This window comes from Cnephaeus nilssonii (assembly GCF_951640355.1).
Source record: "Cnephaeus nilssonii genome assembly, chromosome: 20".
Lineage (NCBI taxonomy): Eukaryota > Metazoa > Chordata > Mammalia > Chiroptera > Vespertilionidae > Cnephaeus > Cnephaeus nilssonii.
The window spans coordinates 10,111,254-10,128,384 of record NC_137091.1 but is presented as its reverse complement, the minus strand read 5'-3'; the positions used below and the strand labels follow the sequence as shown (position 1 = coordinate 10,128,384).

The following is a 17,131-nucleotide window of genomic DNA, read 5'->3' as shown; positions in this document are numbered from 1 at the left end:
GTTCAGCTGTCTGTCTCAGTTTCCCTGTTCCACTTGACCTGGCTTTACTGGCCTGGCAGCCTGACCCATGATTTTCTCCTCCCCCTTCTCTGTAATAAAGAAATACCTTGAAATAATTAAAAACTGTGGATTCAGCTTGAAAGTGAGAAAGGAAGCTTCCACTTACACCTTAAATGTGTAAGTAATAGTAACACCTTTAACTGAGCTAAAAATTGATGTCATTTTTAAAAGTCTAAACTGAGGTTTAGTATGTGTTCCTTTTAGGATTTGGACTAATTCCTGAAAAAGATTAGCATTTGACGAGATCGTGCGCGTTCAGGGTGGTATGGCCGTAGGCAAGATTAGCATTTGAATGTTTTCCTTGTTCACCAGTTAACTACATTTCCTAAATCCATTCGTAAAATGAAAGGATCAGACAGGGTGATCCTTAGGCTTTTCTAAATCTTAATACTGATTCTGATCTAATTTTATCAGGTGGAAAGCCTTGACCTACATATTGCTGGTAGTGGTTGATGGAGTTGATATATTTAAACATAAGACTTACTCATGTGTATACTAGTGTATATGCATACAAAGATAGTAACAATGTAGAGGAAACCCCACCTGAATTGGCTTACTAGTTAATTAAGAATCCAAATGTGACTGTCTGATCGATGCTTCTCTGTCTCTGGGTCTGTTTTCGTTCATCAGTTTATGTTGTTCATTATAAACCTCAGAGGGAAGGCAGGGGAGGGTGGGGGTAAGGGAAGAGATCAACCAAAGCACTTGTATGCATGCATATAAGCATAACCAATGGATACAGTCATCAGGGGGGTGAGGGCATGAGGGGGGCGGCAATGAGGGATAAGGACACATATGTAACACCTTAATCAATAAAGAAAATAAAAGAGAAGTAGAAAAAAAAGAATCCAAATATGATGTAATTTACTTTTGTGAATCTAAACTACTTACAGTGGAGACAAACTTGCCTCTTTTTAGCCTTGTGGCCTTGATAATTTTATAATGAAGTAGCTCTTTGAAGATATAATTGATTGGAAAATAATGAAAACACTATTGAACTGTGGTTTGAAAAAATGAATGTATTTTCATTGCTGGAGTAGGAGCTCAAGATGTCTCATTCAGCCAAAGAATGATGATGATGATGATGATGAAGATGATGATGATGATAGATTTTAGCTAACATTAAGTGCTTTCTTTTGCTATCAGTGTGTTTACTTTACACATTTTCTCGTTAAATCCTCACAACTCCAAGGGAGGTAATATATCATTCCTTTCAAATGAGGAAAATTGAGGCTTTGTGAGAGGTCTGGCAACCTGTTCAAGGTCAGGGAGGTACTACAGGCAGTTGGAATGGCCTAAATCATTCAAGATAGATGGTGGACTTTGTTCTGAGTAAAGGCCCTCCCGGGAGAGACTGGCACGGTGTCCCTTACTCAGTTTCACTATTTAATCATACTTATTTAAAGATCATTTTTAACTGCCTTATTCAATGGTTAATTGCTTGAGTTCAGTCTTATGTTATTTAATTAGAGGAAAAGGTACTTTCTTCATAATGGACTTTTTTTTTTTTGCTGCTTACTGAAGTATAATATGTATTCATTGTAGAAATTTTAGAAAAAATATAAAGAGAAATAATTTTTAATGATTAATGATTGTAGATAATGTCATTTAATCTTCACAACAATCTCATGATGTAAATATAATTCACATTTTATAGATGAGGAAAATGAGGTTTAAAAAGGTTACACATCTCACCTAAGATCACTGAGCTATATATAAGTGGTAGAGCTGGAATTTGAACTCTGGCATTCTGACACCAGATCCCATATATTGCCTACCCATGGTAACATTTTTCCCCCATATTTTTTTCAAAGTGAGGGTGTGTATAACTTTTAAAAATTACATATTTGGGCCAGTGTAGTTCAGTGGTTGGCATTGATCTATAAACCAGGAGGTCACGGTTTGATTCCGGGTTGTAGGCTTGATCCCCAGTGGGGGTGTGCAGGAGGCAGCCAATCAATGATTCTCTCTCATCATTGATGTTTCTCTCTTCCCCTTCCTCTTTGAAATCAATTAAATTTTTTTTAAAAAAATTACATATTTAGGGTCATACCATATATTCAATTTTATTTACTGCCTACTTCAATTAATTTTCTTGTGTCATTAAAAATTCCTTAGATACCACTATTTTGTTATTTAAAATTTTTTTAAATTTATTGATTTTAGAGAGGAAGGGAGAGAGAGACAGAGAGAAACATTGATTTTTTTTTTTGTTCTACTTATTTATGCTTTCATTGGTTGGTTCTTGTATGTGCCTTGACTGGGGATAGAACCCACAACCTTGGCCTTTTGGAACAGTGCTCTAACCAAATGTGATTTCTGGCCAAGCAGTTTTAATTGATACAGAGTATTCCATTTTATGGAGATACTGTTTTAAAATTGAGAAATAATATGCAATAATGGTTTAGAGCTTGGATTTTGGAATGAGAGTGTGTGGGTTTAGATCCTGGCTCTGACAGTTACTATGCAAGTTTCATAATGCTCTGTGCCTTAGTTTACTAATCTGTAAAAGGAAGAATGATAATATTTACATTATAGAGTTGTCTTGAGGATAAATTGTACATGTTATGAAGATTAAATGAATTAATACTTATCAACTAGTGTTTCTTAAACTCACCTGGGAGCTTGCTAAAATACAGATTCTGATGCAGTAGGTCTGGGGTGGGGCCTGGAATTTTGTATTAGGCTCTTAAGTGATGTGCTACACTTAGAGGAGCAAGGAAGTAAAGTACTTGGAATGATGTCTGGCATCAAATAAGTGCTCAATAAATGTTACCTATTTGAGTTGTTTCAGGTTATTCAACTCTTAGAACTAGTATTGTGATAACTAAACCTTTGCCCATAAATCTTTACATTGTTGATTTTCCTGGGCTTGGTCCTAGAAATGAGATTACTGGGACTAAAATTGCATCATGTATTTTCCAAATCAACCATGACTTCCTTCTTTTGGTACTCTTTTCCAGTCATGGACTTGTCACCTAAGTAAAATTGAAGGTTACTAATTTATAGAATTTTAGCACTTGGAGAGCCCTGAGAGACATCATTTTCTAGGGAAAGGAAGTCTACTCTAACCTAATAGCCCTTCCACCCTCTACCCTTTCTAAAATTTTGAAATATGTATGGGGGTAGGGTTTTTTTGGACCTTGAGAGCTTGTTTGGAGGTTCTAGCAGGGGAGTGCAGCTACTCGTACACCTTGACTGAAGACCGGTCCTCTCCTCTGGGGGGAAGGTGGTCCTCTTCCACCGAGCGCGCAGCTTCGGGAGGGACGCACATGGATCGGTGAGGGAGGAGGGGGACACCCGCCTAGCCAGCCAGATCAGCCGAATCAACCCTGGCGATCAATGGGGTGACAGATGTCGCAGCCAGATCGCCCTCACATCCAAAGGGTAGGGTTTTTTTGATTGTTACAACTACTGGGGAGAGTTACCAGCATTCGGGGGACAAGGGCCAGAAAGCCTTCATGTCCTCAATGTGTGGGACTGCCTTACACAACAAAGACTTGCCTTGCCCAGAAGGCCAGTGATTTTCCCAAAGGGTAATCACTGAGACCAGTCCCTTCATTTTATAGATGTGAAACAGAGTCCCAGAGAGGCAGGTTGTAAGCACATTCCCGCAGCTGCCTGGTGCTAGTACTTTGGTGGGAACACAGTGTCTTGTCTCGCAGTCCATTGCTTTTTACATGGTAATAGTTGGTCAGTCTTTTTTATTGAACTGCTTAAGTGATAAATGACTCACTAGTGGAGCTTAGTGTAATCATTGCCTTCTGTCTGGAAAGTTGTAACAAGATCATATGTGATAAAATGGAGTGCCCTTTGGCTCATGATGATATATTTGCTTTAATTCTTAGTCATCAAAATGACTACGATTCCTGTGTTTGATAGACTGTCTTTTAAGATAAGCTAAGAAACAATAATATGTGTATCAGAAAATAATGCCTTAGGACAGTGGTTGGCAAACCGTGGCTCTCGAGCCACATGCAGCTCTTGGGCCCCTTGAGTTTTTAGCAAAGGCCAGCTTAGGAGTACCCTAATTAAGTTAATAACAGTGTACCTACCTATATAGTTTAAGTTTAAAAAATTTGGCTCTCAAAAGAAATTTCAATTGTCGTACTGTTGATATTTGGCTCTGTTGACTAATGAGTTTGCCGACCACTGCCCTAGGAATTTGGGATCCTGAATTCTATTTCCTTTTATGTCAGTGACTTGTTGGATGACCTCTTACAAGTCACTAAAATTTTGTTTACTATCTATATAATATAAAAGAGTAATATGCAAATTGACCGTACCTCTACTACACCCACAAGCCATGCCCACCAGCCAATCAGGAGTGAGTATGCAAATTAACCCAACCAAGATGGCTGCAGCCATGGAGCAAGCAGGAGGTTTGGGTTTCTCTGGCGATGGAGGAAGCCAAGCTTTCCACCCACACTGGCTGGCCCAGGCCTCCATTCAAGGCTACAAAGTTTCAATTATAGAAGATAAATAAATCCCAGATACCAGGGCCTCCGCTTGGGTCGCTGGGGGGCATGGCTGGCCTGCAAACCACCACAGGCCCCTCCCCCAGGCCACTCCACGCCCCAAGGGAACCCCCACCCTGATCCAGGACACCCTTCAGGGCAAACCAGCCAGCACCCACTCATGCACCAGGCCTCTATCCTATCTAATAAAAGCGTAATATGCAAATTGACCATCACTCCAACACACAAGATGGCTGCCCCCATGTGGACACAAGATGGATGCCACAAGATGGCCAGCAGGGGAGGGCAGTTGGGAGGGACCAGGCCTGCAAGGGAGGGAAGTTGGGGGCGATCAAGTCTCCAGGGGAGGGCAGTTAGGGGTGACCAGGCCTACAGAGGAGAGCAGTTGGGGGGGCCCAGGCCTGCAGGGGAGGGCAGTTAGGGGTGACCAGGCCTGCAGGGGAGGGCGGTTAGGGGGTGATCAGGCTGGCAGGCAGAAGTGGTTAGGGGCAATCAGGAAGGCAGGCAGGTGAGCAGTAGGGAGCCAGCAGTCCTGGATTGTGAGACATGCCACGAGGGGTCCCAGATTGGAGTGGGTGCAGGCTGGGCTGAGAGACACACACCCCCCGTGCATGAATTTCATGCACCGGGCTTCTAGTCTATATAATAAAAGCCTAAGCAACCATTACGGTGGAACAACCAGAACGACCGGTAGCTATGATGTGCACTGACCGCCAGGGGGCAGGAGCTGCCCCCTGGCGGTCAGTGCGCTCTCACAGGGGGAGCGCTGCTCAACCAGAAGCTGGACTCACGGCTGGAGAGTGCAGTGGCGGTGGCAGGAGCCTCTCCCGCCTCCACAGCAGCACTAAGGAGCAGTGAGCCGAGCGGTAGGGAGCAGCAAGCAGGTGGGCGGTAAGGAGCGAGGGGTCCTAGACTGTGAGAGGGTGCAGGCCGGGCTGAGGGACGCTCACCCCCCCCCCAGTGCATGAATTTCATACACCAGGCCTCTAGTCTTGTATAATAAAAACCTATCAAATTGTCCCCTCAGGCAGTCGGTCGACCGGGAGTTCAACCGTCCAGTATGACGTGTACTGACCACCAGGGGGCAGCGTAGAACATGGTGGGCGTCAGTGACATGTGCCCGGGCAGGGGGCTGCGACCTCTCGCTGGCTACCCAGGGGCAGGGGTGACGGGGACGGAGGTGCGGTAAGAATGCAGGGTGTCCATCAAGCTCGCTGTCACTCCCCCTGCTAACCTTCCCTGGGATGGCAGGGCTTGCATGGAGCCTGCCCCGCACCTGCGCGGCCTCTTCTGGGTGAGCTGGGCCACAGCCGCCAGGACTGCAGGGGCCGGTCGGGGTCCCCATGGGTTCGTGCAGGAGCCCATCTGCGAGGCTGGCTGGGAGAGAGCACGCTGCCCGCCCGGCTTCCATACGGCACCGCTGGGCAGCCCAGAGGCCCACGCTGTGCCCTGGCCCTCGGTGTCCGACTGTGCTCACCACATCTCTGCGTGGGGACTTGGGTGCCGTGACTCAGGCAGAGGGGGGTGCGCAGGGGTCCAGGGCCCAGGTGCTGCCCAGGGCCCAGAGGTCAGCTGGGACCTGCCCTTCCACACCAGAAGTTGGCGCTTCGATCACGGGCCAGGCCTAGGGACCGCACCCGTGCACGAATTTCATGCATCGGGCCTCTAGTATATATATATTGGTCGTGATGTCAGTCATGGCATTGCTTGTCTGATTTTGCTGCTTTTCTGGGTCTGGAGCTAAAACACAACTGAGGCTTACATGTATTTGATGTGGGTCAGAACCTAATAAGTCCTGGGGGCTTAATGCTTAAGGGCTGCTCTCCAGCCCCCTCTAAGGGGGCTAACTGGCAAGACTAGCAACATGCCAGGGGAGGAAAGGTCAGGGGAGGGTCCTAACTGCATGACCAGGGATATGCTAGGGAAGGAAAGGTCACCCTGGGGGGCCAGTTCTTGGTTTCCCAGTTTTTTAATTTTTAATTTTTATTTTTATTGATTTCAGAGAGAAAGGGGGAGAGAGAGAGAAAGAGAGAGAGAGAAACACCAGTGATGAAAGATAATCATTGATCGGCTCTTCTGCACACCCCGCTACTGGGGATCGAGCCCCCAACCCGGGCATGTGCCCTGGACCCTTCAGTCTGACTATCCACTGAGCCAAACTGGCTAGGGCTTGTTTTCCCAGTTGCTAGGCGCCCAGGGCTTTCTGTTCCTGGCCCATCTTCCTTACTCTGCTCATGTCTGTCCAGCTGCCTACCACAAACAGCCCCAAGGCTTTGTTCCTAGGATTATTTGTTGCAGGTCAGAGCCTCATTGTCCTGAGGGCTTAAGGGAGAGGTGGTATAAGGGCTTGTATTCGAATCATATGAGACTATTCTCCGGCCCCTTGTTCTACCAAATGATGAGCAACATGCTGGGGAGGAAAGGTTAAGGGAGAGTCCCAAATGACCAGTGATCTGAAAGGTCAGAGGTTTAAACTGCATGACCAGCGATTTGCTAGGAGGAAAGGTCACCTGGGGGAGAGGTCCCATCAACAGTACTTGTTTTCCCAGTTACTTGGCATTTGGGGCTTTCCTTCCTGGTGACCTTCAGTACCTGGCCGATCCTTCTTAATCTGCTTATGACTAACTGCCTACTATATCAAGAATATATACTGCCCTAGCTGGTTTGGCTCAGTGGATAGAGCATCGGACTGAGGACCAAAGGGTCCTGGATTCGATTCTGATCAAGGGCATGTACCTTGGTTGCAGGCTTCTCCTGGCCCGGGCCCTGGTTGGGGTGCGTGCAGGAGGCAACAAATGGATGTGTTTCTCTTACATTGGTATTTCTCTCTCTTTCCCTTTCTCTTCCACTCTTTCTAAAAATCAATGGGAAAATATCCTTTGGTGAGGATTAAAAAAAAAATACACACACACACACACACACACACACACACACACACACTGAATGGATTATCACTGAAGAAGGGAAAAGATTATTTTTGTTTTGTGCTTCATATTTCTATACTATTTAAAAACTTTAAAAGAATGTCTTATAGTTCTAGCCAGCATTGGTCAGTGGTTAGAGCATCGGCCAGGGTATCGGAGGGTCTCGGGTTTGATTCCCAGTCAAGAGCACGTACCTCAGTTGCAGGTTCGATCCCTGGCCCTGGCAGGGTATGTGTTGGAAGCAACGAATGGTTGTGTCTCCCTGACATTGATGTTTCTCTCTCTCTCTATCTCTCTCTCTCTCTCATCCTGTTGCCCCCTTCCACTCTCTAAAATGTCAGTGGAAAACATATTCCTGGGGTGAGGATTAACAACAACAACAAAAGAATGTGTTATACATTAATTTGTTTTTATTTAAATTCTTTTTTTTATTTTAATACTTATGAAATCAGCTTATGTTTTAGAGTTGTTGGTGGGTCATAATTTAATTGGCAGTGTTTTGTTTTGTTTTTCTTAATGGTTATTGCAGTACCATCTAGTTTACTACAATACAATTCTGACACTAACCACCAGAGTTTGCAAAGACTTCACAAGTTAAAGGGCATAGTCCCCAAAAAGATTGCCCTTACTGCACATGCCGGCCACATTTCTGACCTCCTGGGTACAAGTTAGGAGGCTGGCTTGGTCCCTTCAGGTTCAGTAATTCACTAGAGTGACTTTGAATGCAAGAAAGCATACACTTACAATTACAGTTTTAGTATAAAGGATACAAATCAGGACCCATCCGGCCAAATGAAGAGACACTTAAGGGTCCTGAAGGTAGAACTTACTTCCCAACTCCCATGTCACCATCCCAGGACATTAATGCATTCTCTCACCAGGAAGCTCCATGGAACTTGGATACAGTTTTTATTGGGTAGACTTGAATGATCATGTGCTTGGAACGCAACTTCCAGCCTTCACTCCTCCCCCAAGACAGGCTGGCTTGGCTCCTAGTTCCAACCAAATCCTCTCATCACGTGGTTGGTCTTTCTGGGGACCGGCCCCTATCCTGAGTCATCATATCTCTTAAGTATAAACTCAGGGGTGATGCAAGGGGCTCATGAATAAAACACTCCCATTACTCAGGAAATTCCAAGGATTTAGAATCGCCCTCCCAGTTACCAGGGACAAACACTACTAAGATTCTTTACTGTACAATAGTGATGCATAAAAAATAGCATATATAAAATCCTCACCCGAGGATATGCTTATTGATTTTAGAGAGAGAAAAAGATAAAAACATCAATGTAAGTGAGAACATCAATTGGTTGCCTTTCCTATATGCCCCGACCGGGGATTGAACCTGTGACCTAGGTATGCACCCTGACTGGAAATTGAACCCAAAACCTTTTGGTATACGGGATGATACTCCAACCAACTGAACCATACTAGCCAGGACAAAAATAGCGTATTTTTCAAATGATAGTGTATTAGACTTAATGGAATAAAGTAATTTAAAACAAGTTTTTAGGTTCCTTGATATAAGTTAACATATGAAGTGCTTTGCATTCTCTTCTGTGTAAATTATTTTAACTATGTAAAATAATGTGGTTTGCCTAAAAGAAGTTAGGTTTTGTAATGAAACCAGTACAGGTGGGAACTTTGATACCATTAGTACTAATTATGTGACTCTCTGAGCCCCATTTTTCTTTTTTGCAAAATAGGCATAGCCTTGTGAAATGTAAAACACTTCTAGCCTAGCGTCAGGCATGGAGTAGACGTTCATTGAAGTATCCTTATTGTTGCTGTTTGTCGTCTTATATTGCTGATCTTAACATTTGCAGATTTTACCTTTATAAGTGGCCAGGGATTAAGTTTTAATCTGAATTTGATGTCCAGAGTGCTGCACTGTTTTGTTAGGGTCATTGATATAATGTATTATTCCCTTTCTTGGATTTCGATAATATGAACTTTTGCCTCTCACTATTATTAATAAAATTTTGTTATTGTTGTTAACCCTCAACTGAGGTTATTTTTCCCATTGATTTCTTAGAGAGAAGGGAAGGGAGGGAGGGAGGGGGAGAGAGAGAGAGAGAGAGGGAGAGAAGAGAGAAAGAAACATTGATGCTAGAGAGACATATTGATTGGTTGCCTCCCACACTCGCCTGCAACCGAGGTATGTGACCTTAACCAGAATGGAACCTGCGACCCTTCAGACCTCAGGCCAACACTCCAATCACTGAGCCAAACCAGCTAAGGCATTAACTAAAAATTGTGAAGTGATACTTGGAATGAAATTTATTCCTCTCTTAATTGTGGATGCTATTTAAAATAACTGTTGGCTACTATTGGCTAAGGAACTATAAACCAGTGTTGATAGCATTACTGTATTGGTTGAGAAATAACCATATGCATATATATTCAGATTCACAAGGACATAGTAACTACTAGAAACCTTAGAAGCAAACTAAAACGATTTCAGTAGTCTTACTGTCTTTTTACTAACTTAAGCAAGTTAGAAATGCTGTGTTGCGAACCTTTCATTGCCAACATTACTCTCTCCTACACCTGTTTAACAGTACTGTATATAATTTTCCTTTGATATGTGAGAGTTTTAACAAATAGCTAATTACCATCCTGTTAAACTTTTGGAACTTTGAAACACAAAATTGATCTGTAAGCATATTACAGCATTTCCCTCCCCCTTACTCTCTACTCTTTTAAGCAGATGAGTTTAATAAGTAAATGGAATTAGTCCCTCATTTTACTTGTTTTTGCAGTTCTTGAAATATCTCTTGTTTACTCATTTATGCTAAATTAATAAGAGCAGATGTGGAGATCCTCTTGATTTTTTTTTTTCTCCCACCAGGGAAAATACTTTCTTTAGGTGGATATTATAATATAGAGAGGTTTCAAAATCAGCAGAGCCTTTTCTTTTAATTTTTATTTTTTATTGAATTTATTGGGTGACATTGGTTAATAAAACTATAGGTTTCAGGTGTATAGTTCTATAATACATCAATCTACAGAGCCTTTTTAGGAAAGAAGATTTGATCATTTGAACATTAGAATTAAGATGTTTCCATTTCCCTGGGTTTTTCTAGAGAGAAGTTAAAAAATAGAACTAGTGAGATTTAACCTGAAAGTATTATTTCTTGGTCCTGAATATGTGATCATTATATGGAATTTTGATATTTAAATACATTAAATTCTGTATCCAAAAATAATAGCAGGGTTATATTAGGAAGATACCCTGGAAATGGAGTAGCCGCTTGAGTTCTAAAAGACCCTCAAGATGAGCTGGCCCAATGTGATTCTTAAGGAGTCTCTTTTAAAATATTGGTGACAGATGGCTTCCTAGCTCTGTGAGCTATTTTGAGAGGCAGTCTGTTTCATCATTATTCCTCATTTTTAACCCGTTTACCTGTGCAACAACTTCTCATTCTTCCTAGTCCCATTCTTTGGAGCAATACAGAGCAAGTCTAATTCCTTTTGACACTGGAAGATATAGATAGCTCTTTATGCCCTTGGTCTCTTTGTCTTTAAGTTAATCCTTTGTCAGTTTCATATTACATGGCTAATTGACTTTTCCAGGAGATAGTTTATTAGAAGTCCCTCTTAAAATGCATCTTCCTTAGAAGAATTCTACCATTGTATGGCGAAAATGCCTACTACTGTCATAGCCCTTGGTGAATTTTTATTTTATCTGACTAAAGATTAACTGTAACTGATGTGTTTATTCTGAAAAGATTATTTTTTGTTTCGATTAAAATCAACATTTATTGGTCTTCGTTGGCTTTTAGTTCTTTGGTCATTCTTCATGTAGTAGTTCCGAGTTTATAGAAAATAAAAGTCTGAACTGAGCAGTCAGGAGGGCCAGGTGATAATTTTGTTTTATTTTAGCTTAGTTTAGTTTTTTGTGCTCATCAGTATGATTTCTACTCCTCAATTATCATGTTTAAAAAAGTATATTTTTATTGATTTCAGAGAGTAAGAGAGGGAGAGAGAGAGAGATAGAAACATCAATGATGAGAGAGAATCATTGATTGGCTGCCTCCTGTACGCTCCCTGCTAGGGATTGAGCCCGCAACCTGGGCATATGCCCTGACAGGGAATGCAACAGTGACCTGGTTCATAGGTCAACCCTTCAACCACTGAGCCACTGTGGCTGGGCTCCTCAGTTATCATTTTGATGCATTTCTTTACCTTCAGCTTTGTAGCATTCATGTTATTTGTTACTTAAATCTTATTGGCAACAGTATTTTCTAGTTCTTTAACCACAAAACAGATGTCCTTCATATATTTTTGCCATGATTGGGGAGGTGTATTGTGTTGCTTCTAATTAATACAATTCTTAAGTTTTCTAAACAGAATCCTTTTAAGACATAAAGACTAATGTTCTTCAAAACCTTTTGAGTATACATAGACTTTCCTATACCTGTTTTTTGTTTCTTTCAGGTGGGGAATATTCTATTTTTATTCTAAGTAAAATTTGGTTCCAGTCCTAAGTTTTTTTAAAATATTAGTTGTTATATGCTATTGAACACTACTACATACAAGATATTTTTCTAAGTACTGTACTTTACATATTATGTGATATCTTATTGTAAGTAAATACATTTAATAACAACTGCATGAGTTAGGTACTGTTGTTATTCCCATTAGACTGATGAGGAATTTAAGACAATGAGGTTAAACAACTTGTCCAAGGGCATGTAGTTAAGTGGCAGAACTGACTTTTGGAGCCTATACTCTTAGCCACTGTATTTCTAACTATTTGTTTTCTTATAAAAGAATTGTAAAAGAGTTGTCTTGTTTTTATTACTGATGCAGCCCTGGCCATAAAAATATATATTGATCATTTTGGTTTTTTAAATATTTTTAAGTATTTTAAGTCTGTGTGATTTAAAATATGCCGTGTCACCAGGAGACACAGATGGTTACTTGACATTCTGATTTTATTTTAGCTTTCAGTCAGGATCATGCAATCTATTGATTTCTGGGGACTTAATTGGGCCATTTTATTCCTAATTTTTTTGGAAAAAGTGACTATGAAGCCAGTGGAAATACATAGTACCTGGAAAATAGTAGGTAATCCAAAGTCTGCAGCTCTAATTGTGTGTGCAGCTTATGTGAAATCAGATACGACCAAGTATAACCTTTTATATCTCACTAGAGGCCTGGTGCATGAAATTCGTGCATGGGGGGGCGGTCCCTCAGCCCGGCCTGCACCCTCTCCAATCTGGAACATCCCTCTCACAATCCGGAACCACTGGCTCCTAACCGCTCGCCTGCCTGCCTGCTTGATTGCCCCTAACTGCTTTTGCCTGCCAGCCTGATCGCCCCTAACCGCTCCTCTGCCAGCCTGATTGACGCCTAACTGCTCCCCTGCCGGCCTGATCGCCCCCAACTGCCCTCCCCTGCCAGCCCGATCACGCCCAACTGCCCTCCCCTGCCATGACCCGCCTCCTCCGCTGGGACCCGCCTCCTCCACGCGAGGCGGTGGAGACATTGGGACCAGCCTCCTCTGTGCCACATGGAGCCGCGGGAACCTCAGGCCTTACTGTGTGGAGCAGCCGCCGGGCCCCGCCTCTGCTGTGCGTGCGGCCATCTTGTGGTGGCCATCTTGTGATGATGTGCGTGAGGGCGCGAGGACTACCTAGGCTTTTATTAGTATAGGTAATTTTGCCACCTTTAAGTTTGGACCAGAGGTTCTTAATGGACCCTGTAGGGGTCCCTGAGACTCTTGGAAGAGGGCTGTGAGGTCAAAACTATTTCATAATAATATTAAGACATTGATTTTCTTTTTTACTTTCAGTCTCTCATGCATGTACAGAAGAGTTTTCTAGAGGGTAAATAGTATGTTACCACAGCAGATTGAATTTAGAAGCAGATCTGAGAATCTAGCTGTTTTCTATTTAGCAATTTACAAAAGTGTGAAATAGTGCTGTTCTTTTCTCCAAAGTTGATTTATTTTGGAAAAGATATTTTTCAAAGAATATTATTTATGTTAACATTATTGGTTTATTGTTGCTTAAAAATGAATAAACAAACAAAAAATAATTAGGAAACGAATAAACAAAAGTTTGGAAATTCTTAATTTTAGTTTCTAATTCAGTAGATATCAATCCCCATGTAAACAAAAGCTCTTTGGGCTCCTCAAAGACCACAGAGGGATCCTGGGACCAAAACCTTCCAGCACCACTTCCTTAGATTAGTTGTATCACATGATATTAAAGAAAATTTTGATATAGAATTGAACATCTAAAGCATAATAAAAGATTTAAAAAATGAGAAGAAGCATTTTTATCAGTTACTAACTATTTTTCTTTTGAATTGTGCAAGCAGGAGACTGGAACCCACCGAACGGCCTCTTCAGATTGTTTATGATTACTTATCCAGGCTGGGCTATGACGACCCTGTGCGCATACAGGAGGAGGCCGCGAATCCCGACCTCGGCTGCATGCTTCGGTTTTACGGTGGTAAGAACTTACCAGTGGCTTTGTGAACATGCTAACTGCTTTTCAGTGGATCATTTATGCCTCTCTCTGCGGCTTTTAAAAAGAATTTCATTAAAATCTGTTTTTAAGCCAATGAACTAATGTAGTTAAACGACATAAAAAAGGGGTGGTGTTTAATGGAAGACTTAGAAGAATTAGCCAAAAATACCTTTTCTTTTTATTTTTGCTCTTTTAAACAAAAAGTGTTGCTGACTTAATAGAATTATTTTTTACCTTTATCAGAATCTTGATAAAATCATGCTTTAATATAATTTGAATGAGTAAATTATGTTTGGGCAAGAGGTTTTAAAAACACATTATTTTTTAAAAGGCAATTATGTATTTACAAAAGGTAAACATATATCTATAAGTAAAGTGTAATTGGCTATGTAGCAAATTGCCTCAAAGCTTAGTGACTTAAAATGATAATAAATATTTATTATCTCATAGTTTCTGTGGGTCAGAAATCAGGAGAGATTTAGCTGAATGGTTTTGGCATGGGTCCCATGATATTGTAGTCACTCTGTTGGTTGAAGCTATGTTAACCTGAAGGCTTAAGTTGGGCTAGAACCGTGGTCGGAAAACTGCGGCTTGTGAGCCACATGCGGCTCTTTGGCCCCTTGAGTGTGGCTCTTCCACAAAATACCACGGCCTGGGCGAGTCTATTTTGAATAAGTGGTGTTAGAAGAAGTTTAAGTTTAAAAAATTTGGCTCTCAAAAGAAATTTCAATTGCTTTACTGTTGATATTTGGCTCTGTTGACTAATGAGTTTGCCGACCACTGGGCTAGACGATTCAAATCTAATAAGGATAACTCATATGGCTGTTGGTAGAAGGTCTCAGTTCCTTACCTGGAGAAGGTCTCTGGCTTTGCAAGAGATCTCAATTCCTCGCTCTTTGGACCTGTCTATATAGGTCTGCCTAAGTGTCTTTATGACATGGTAGCTAGCTTCCGCTAGTGACGAGACACACACACAGGCCTCCATGATTTTTATGATCTGCCTCATGAGCTGTCATTATTTTACCACTTTCTGTTTACTGGAAGTGAGTACAAATATAGCCCACACTGTAGAGAAGGGAATCAAGCCTCACCGTTTGAGGAGAGGAGTATCAATTTTGGACATATCTTACAACCATCACAAAAAGTTATGCTGCCCTGTCAGCTTGCTTCTTCAAGAAGCTTTTGAATCCAGAGACAACTTACTGTTAACAGAAGTTATTTTGAAGTATTTTCTTTGAAGCAAATAGCTTAGTAATCAACTTTAAATATTTCACGTGTAGTCTTTGGTGAATTCGTTTTGTTAGAATATAGTGTTAACAAGGCAAGGGTCAGGAGGGCCTAAGTTCAAACTAGTTAATGTTGCTGTGGTTCCCATATATAAAAGGTACCTGGTACTCCAAGCAGCCATTATATAAATGCTAGTTATCAGTCTCGCTGAAGAGGGAATGCTGGGGGAAAAGTAAGTGGAATGACTGGCTCAATGCAAATTCATGATATAAAAAGTTGAAGATAACATATTTTACCAAAGATGAGTGGGTAGCATGATCAGTCATGGAGATTAAGAGAACACATGTATTAACTCCTTTCTTGTGTATGAGGAAATGCAGTCTAGAAGGGAAGGTGTGAGGTAGCATAACTCCCAGCTTGAGTTTTTCTTTCTGTACCATATTCTGTGCACACAATGTTTAAGATAGTTTCTTTCCAAAGAACATAAACACAAACAAAAGAAGCCAGATACAAAAGAATCACATGTTTCCATTCATTTAAAGTTCAAAAACAGGCATAACTTAGCCATATGGCTTAGAGATATGTGGCAGTTCTATCTGTCCATCAAAATCTGTTCTTTCCTTCTTCCATAATAATGGAGTTGTGGTTGGGCACGTGACTGCCCAGTTACACCTCATTTCCCAGCCTTTATTGCAGTTGGGTATGCACATGTGGTTCAGTTTTCTTCACTGGTATGGGAGGAATTGTTGTGTGCCACTTCTATATCTGGTTTGTAAAGCTACCCATATATTCTTCTTAGTGCTCTTGTCCTCCTCTGTAGGCTAGGATGCAATCATCACAGCAATATTGAAGCCACCATCGGCCTGAGATTCTTAACAATATTGTCCCCTGACAACACACAATTCTCCCCCAATAGAGAATTAAATTTTTGTTGTGTTTAAGCCATTATATTCTTTTTGTTACATTAGTTTAACATGCTATAACTATAATATAAGACATTTACATAAATGGTAAAAATTTAAAGAAAGCAAGGAAATTATTATTATAAAAGTCAGGAGAGTGGCTGACCTCTAGAGTGGAAGGAGGAGGATGTGATTCCTACAAGTAGAATTTTTGAGTTAAAATATATATGTATTTTTAAATTTTAATAGAATATTCCTAAATTGCACAGGTGGGCAGTACCAGTGTACACTTTCATCAATAGAAGGACAGTATTCATTTTTCTACACCTTTCTTTGCCATTATCAGGTATTATTGTTAAAGTTAATCTTTGCCTCAAATTGCAAAAACATTCTATCTCATGTTAATATTTTAAATTGTAGAACTGATATATTAAAAAACATTTTACCACTCCTACATAATTATTTTTTATTGTACCCCTATATTTTTTCTTTAAAAATTTTTAGTTTTAAATACGCAAGTAAAGTATTGATGTAGTCTTATTATCTTTAGTGTTTTAATTTCTTATAATCACCTCCCAAGCCCATTTACTACTTAATAGATAATCACTACTACCAATTTGGTGTATACCTGTTCAGAATTTTCTAAATTTTATTCCTATAAGTATGTATTCTTAGAAATGTATTTTATTTACATAAATGTTATTATTTGGTACTAGAGGCCCAGTGCACGAAATTCGTGCACTCTGGGGGGGCGGTCCCTCAGCCTGGCCTGTGCCCTCTCGCAGTCCAGGAGTCCTTGGGGGATGTCCGACTGATGGTTTAGGCCAGTGATGGGCAACCTTTTGAGCTTGGTGTGTCAAACTTCGCCAAAAAACTGAGCATAACTCGGGTAGTGTGTCACTTTGAGGAAAAAACTAACTCCAAGACTCTAGTCGCAAATGTTTCATCCTCAGGAGCAGCAAATATTTCATCCTCGGCATGCGGCACGCGTGTCGTCCGAAATGGCTACGCGTGTCAGTGCTGACATGTGTGTCATAGGTTCGCCATCACTGGCTTAG

At 41.2% G+C, this 17,131-nt stretch overlaps 1 protein-coding gene across 2 annotated transcripts in view; it reads left to right on the top strand.

The window, feature by feature from the left end:
• PHLPP2 (PH domain and leucine rich repeat protein phosphatase 2) overlaps positions 1 to 17,131 on the top strand; it is a 75,831-nt gene that overhangs the window by 11,226 nt on the left and 47,474 nt on the right. The window contains exon 3 of one of the 2 annotated variants that reach the window (XM_079759899.1): positions 13,793 to 13,923. In XM_079759899.1, the coding sequence (XP_079616025.1) occupies positions 13,793 to 13,923 (131 nt within the window). Of the gene's footprint in view, positions 1 to 13,792; positions 13,927 to 17,131 lie in introns of both variants that reach the window. The other variant, XM_079759898.1, reaches the window with a different exon arrangement.